At 40.4% G+C, this 6,000-nt stretch overlaps 1 protein-coding gene across 1 annotated transcript in view; it reads left to right on the plus strand.

Annotated features, from left to right (window-relative positions):
- Positions 1-5,523, plus strand: part of xkr7b (XK, Kell blood group complex subunit-related family, member 7b) — a 51,950-nt gene extending 46,427 nt beyond the window's left edge. Inside the window, 2 exon segments of the mRNA XM_054609879.1 lie at positions 3,381-3,615; positions 4,722-5,523. Of these exon segments, the coding sequence (XP_054465854.1) occupies positions 3,381-3,615; positions 4,722-5,523 (1,037 nt within the window).
- The last annotated feature ends 477 nt before the right edge of the window (positions 5,524-6,000 follow it).

A 6,000-nucleotide genomic window follows, 5' to 3' on the forward strand; every position in this document is an offset into this window, starting at 1 on the left:
ATTTATGGCCCTTTGACTGTTTCTGTATGAATAGCTTACCTGTGTGGTAGCTGGGCTGGCTCTTCCTGTCTTTTTTTGGTAACCTTCCATCTGTTAATAGAAATTTATGTTTTTAAAAGTGGCCACTTGCATTATAAAATACAGACTCTCCCACGTGGCTTATATCGCCTTGGTGCTGATATGGCTCATTGATCAGCCAACCCTCAAATGAATCATCTATCAGTTCTGCCAATTAATCATTCAAGTCATCTGTTAGTACAAATCCCAAACATTTGCTGGTTATAGTTTCTCCAAATGTTTGGGATTTGTTGGGCTTTTCAAGCATAACAAACTGCATCTGTCTCTTTCCACCCATAATCCCCTCTGCTTCATTGCTTCTGTAGCTGCTTTGGTTTATTTCCTTAAGCTGCAAGGAAACAAGTGATGTCATTCATCTGACTTGTAAACCCAGGTGGGTTTTATCAACTTAGCAAGAGGTGGTTGTTCCTTGAGATCATTGGCTGTGGTCAGCTTGGGTTTATGTCAAATTCCAATTGTGTTTTTATGAAAGAAAAAAATATATCAAGTAAACAATGATGGTAAAAACATCCAGAAAACTTCTCAAATCTCTCCTGCTGCATAACACACTCCTAAACGAATAACTTGTTACATGAAACCAAGAAACACTCTTAAAACATACAGTAAGAAAATAAATATACAATTAAAACAAACTGAGATAAAATAAATACAATAATTTAGCACTCTACTCTAAAGTGGGTCTAAATAGACCCACTTTTAAAGGTGCCGTCCTGACATAAACACGGAGGAGTGAATTCCACAACTAAAGAACACAAGTTATCTTTGTGTTTTGTTAAAGCAACATTTTTGGGGATTGTCACAATTATTATTGTGGTTGTTGTTTTTCTACCTTCTAACCACTTTGTAATCCATATTTATGCCAAAGAGCATGAGTGGGCATTCAAGGTGTTTAAACTACAACAAACAAACAAAAAAGACAAACAGGGCAATCTGCATATCCTTTGAGTAAAATGTAAAAGTAGTAAAGCAAAATGTCCTGCATTGCTTTAAGGCCAATCGATACAACTGATTTTAAGGAACACTTCTAAGAGGAAAAGTTTATGATTTTTTAAAGAAGGTACAAGGCTGTAGAGGGACAATTCGTATTGAAACTGTTCTTGAATGGGGTGGCTAATCGGGAGGGCCGGGCTTGTGGTAATTTAATAAATTGATCTGACCTGTGGCGAGCTGCATTGCAGTTGAAAGCTTCAGCCGCTGCTCCGAGCTCAGGGAGCTGGAGGCGTTTTGATTCTGCTGCAAAATGTTGCCCATCTACGGGTTGGGTATAGTTTATTTTTTTGCGGCAATGTGCAGCCAGAGAGTTTTGCAGCTAATCAATAAACAGTCCTGTGAGTCCTGTGAAAGGTTGACCTATTTTACAAATTATTTCTTCCTGTGCGAAACACATGAACAAGCCCATATACTGGATATGCCCTGTATAATATATTGTGAACTAAAGTTGGCTGTCTGAGGCATGAAACTCTTGAAAGAGAGTCCTACTCCGGTCTTGCCTTTAATAGTGACCTTATGCACCTAAAAACAGCAACTCTGAGTCTTCTTCAAAGCAAAAACTTGTTTTCAAAAGCAGTAATCTTAGATTGTATATATCTAGCTAAAATATCAGTAAGTTTCTACATGAGAGGAATATTCAAGTTCTCCCCAATCTCTTCAAAATTACATTAAAATGCAAAGTCGGTGCAGCTCTTTCTCTGCTCAAATTTTAATGCCTTCTCAGTGTGATTCATGGCTAATTTGAGACAAGACTGCATGATTAACACACATGAATGTTTAATGTGTTTAAACTGCACTCTGCGGCGGCTCGCAGTGCGCCTCACAGATACGTGTGCGGGCTAATGATCATTTTACTTCAATTGAAACTGGTCCAGGTCCAGTTGAATGAGCTAGGAAGCTAAACATTTAAAAGTGCTATATTAGAATTTTAGCATCAATTGAGACATTATGCCATCTGTTGGTCACCCAGACAGATAACGTAAATTATTTTTCCCATTCAGTTATTTTCACTAGCAGTTGTTCAGTTTGTTCTGGTCCAAGTAAAATATCTTAACAGATACCGAACAAATATTGCACAGGCCACTAAATTTGATTCAGGATCCCCAGAAATTGATTCCTTACGGGTTTTTTTGTGTTTAACGACAACGTAAAAAGCTGACAAGCTGTCGGTAAAACACAGACAAGGTCATATTACAAAACAGAACAATTCATGTTAATGTTTGTTGCTTAAATCCTCTCAGTCACTTTGTTGAGTTGAGAGTATTGATTGTGCTTGGGATGAAGGACATCTTAAAAATATTGTTAGTTTCAAACTGGTGGAAGAGAGGAAAGGAGCTATCTGTCAGAACCCTCCTCGCTTTCTTTGTTGTCCTTTCTGTAAAAAGTTGAGTCAAGGGCTTTTGGGTTTCAGCAACAATTTTACCTGCCATTGACGCATTCCTAGAAAGTGAAATTATTTGATATACAGTTAAGGTGGATGTACCAGGCAGAAGGTGCAATTGAGAACAGTCAACAATAGCTTTCCACACTAGTTCTAAAATCTGGTGACTAACACCAAGGCCGCTTACTTTCTAAGACAATAAAGCTGCTGTGAGCTTCTATTGAAAGCTCACCTGGGGGTCCAGAACTGTATAGACGAGGTATTTAAATTTTTCCCCAGCTTAAACAATTGGCCATCAATTTCAAATTTCCCTTTTGTGCAGATAATTACTTTTGTTTGTTTATTCGTTTGTCTTGGCCACATTGATTTTTAATGCTTCACCATATTTGAAGGGCCTAAATGTGGGCAAGATAGGCAGCTGCAACTAGAGGGTCTGTTTTCCGTAGAAAGGCCAACTAAGGCCAGGTCATCGGTATACTTAACTATTCTAAAATTATTTTGATTGATCATAAAGTGGTCTGTAAAGAGAGAGGATAGCACAGGGGAAAGAACACAGCCTTATGGCCCATGGTTATGATAAATTAGCCAATGCTGTCCAGATATTTGTATAAAAACACAAAAACAACAAAAACATTTTGTGATCAATATGTCCTGATTGGGCCGTACAGTTAGAAAATAGACTTTTCAGTACTCTTTGAGGGCCATAAACGTGTTATAGTTTCACTGTTTTTAAACTGTCTCAAACATTTGTCAAAGAAAAATCAACTCAATTCAAGGTCATCTTACTATTTATTTTTTTCAAATCTTCCTGCCAAATTAGCACCATTACCTTTCTTTATTTAATTTCCCCCTTGATCACCTAAATGTATTTCAATTTGTGCTTCTTTCTTCCCTTCCTGTTATTTCTTTTCTCCCTCTGTCTCTCCCTCTTCATCGGTCTCTCCAGGTCTCTCTGCCTCGGCCTCCCTGGTCTCTCTGGCCTGGATGATCGCCTCCTACCAGAAGGTTCTCCGGGACTCCCGCGACGACAAGCTGCCCATGTCCTACAAGGCCGTGATCACCCAGATGCTGTGGCACTTCTTCACCATCGGAGCGAGGACCGTGGCCTTTGCCCTTTTCGCTTCCGTCTTCCAGCTCTACTTCGGCATTTTCATCGTCAGCCACTGGTGCACCATTTGACTTGATACAAAAGAGGCTAGACCCACAATGAGAAGCTTACTATTTGACAAAATGATAAATAATGAATAGGGTTTTTTTTCCTTATTGGGAGAAAAACTCAAGGTCCTTTCTCTGAATTATAGTTACCAGAAAAATTGTTTATTTTCCCATTGTTTAGTACAAATTTACAATTATTACCCAACCATTGACTGGCTGCATTGACATCAAAATAATATACTATCAGTGATCTTGTGTCACAACTGCAGATACACCAAAATAAATTGAAATTATTCAATCACTCTGTTAATAATAAGAGCCAAAATAAGAGCATTTAGAAAGTATTTATTGGAATACATTGTCGTTTACAGTAAAACAGCTTACTTAAGTGAGTCGTTAGTAAACACTGTAAACATATCCTCTTTTAACATAAGCCCTTTTTCACTCATTAGCCTTATTGAATCAGTGTGGTTAAAACAAGTATCTTTCTCTGCATTCTGCTGGTTCTTTCCCCCAAGGAAGGACACTTTATAGTTGATGTTAATTGATTTATAATGTTCCTCAACATTCATTGTGATTATTTATAAATTTATGAAATAGGAGCAAAAAGGTTGTGGTGTTCTTGAAGCAGAGATTCAATATCAATGTCTTGTCATGTTTTAACTTTGGGTCATTGTGCGTCTGTTATGTTTTTAAATGTTTTAGAGGAAATATCCCTTTATCTATCCCAGGTAATAGATTTAAATGACTAAAAAATGCATCACATGATATTTTGTATAATAACCTGTGGTGCCCATCTCATTGTTATTGTAAAGTAGGTTTAAAAGGTGTCACCCTACAAATTAGAAAAAATCTGTTATGTTATTTCTTACTTCAGTGTACATATGTGACATCCTGTAAATAATCTGGCATGGTGGTTGGTGTTGCTTGTATCTGTATTACTTCGAGACAGTAACTCGTAGTCAAAGACAACTTTTTGTGATGTCTTGAACACATTTCTAAGCTAAATTGGTCCCATCCTTTCAAGGTTGTCCATCTGAATTACCTTATTATTCTTAGTAGCAGCCATCTCAAATTTAACAGGACTCATAGACCTGTTACTGTTTATGTCTTTCAGGTGTGTCATGACCTTCTGGATCATCCAAGGTGAAACTGACTTCTGCATGTCCAAATGGGAGGAGATCATCTACAACATGGTGGTGGGCATCATCTACATCTTCTGCTGGTTCAATGTCAAGGAAGGCCCCAGCCGCTTACGTATGACGGTCTACTATTCTGTGACGCTAGCTGAGAATGTGGCCCTAACCGCCGCCTGGTACACCTACCGTGGCCCACACACCTCCGACTCCTACGCCCTGGTGGTGGTGTGCCTGGTGGCCTGCAGCTTTGCCCTGGGAACCTTCTTCATGTTGGTGTACTACTGCTGGCTGCACCCTGATGGGCCCGTTCTGGGCTCACAGTGGGGAGGATGTGTGGACGAGGGTATGGTTAGTGCGGGAGGGGTGGCGGGAGTGATTGATGCTTGCCTCACCCCATCCCAAGGGTCCCAAACGGACATGGTCATTACCAGCCCTCCAAGGACTCTCCCCAGGACTAAAGACACGGGGGAGCCGATTCCTGGTGAGCGAGACAAGGACAGAGACAGGGACAGTTGCCTGCCTGTCTTCCAGGTACGTCCCTCCCCATCATCTTCTCCTGCACTCCTTCACAGGACCTCCTCCTCATCTCGGGAGGGACCTGTGATCAGGATCGACCTCCCAAGGAAGCGATACCCAGCCTGGGATGCGCACTTTATCGATCGGCGCCTTCGCAAAACCATTCTGCTTCTGGAGACCACATCAGCCATCAGCCCCAGGATACAGTACAGGAGTAGCATGATGGGAAGCAAAGAGGTTTTAGAATATGAGACAACAGTCTAAGCCAACAGGGGCTCTTAAACTTAAAAGTGCAGTCTGAGACCAAGGCTCAGCCTGAGATCAGTTCTCATCCCAGGACTACCTATGCCAAGAGAAGCATGGAAAGGAGACAAAGTTTCAGGCAACTCTTTTTTTTTTAAAGAGGTTGTCAAACTTGATTGTAAAATGTGAAGCGCAATCTGGGACCAAAGCTCTCCCCTTAGGGAGAAGTCCAAGAGAACGTAGCATGAATGAGCCGTGGGAAGTAAAGGGAGTAACACTGAACTGAGATAATCTTCGTCTTTTCTAAAAGCTTGGAGGTGAGAAATTTGATCTCTCATCCTGGGACCAAGGAGTGTAAGATTTAGTTTCATCCTGCATGGTCAGAGCAAGAAGTAAAAGGATTTGAGGGCAATGAAGTTGCAGAGTTGGAGATAATTGAGAAACAGTTCACTGCATGAACTTGAGCCTTGGACTCGGAGATTCAACAGAGACTTACCA

This window comes from Anoplopoma fimbria, chromosome 12 (assembly GCF_027596085.1).
Source record: "Anoplopoma fimbria isolate UVic2021 breed Golden Eagle Sablefish chromosome 12, Afim_UVic_2022, whole genome shotgun sequence".
In the NCBI taxonomy this organism is placed as follows: Eukaryota; Metazoa; Chordata; class Actinopteri; order Perciformes; family Anoplopomatidae; genus Anoplopoma; species Anoplopoma fimbria.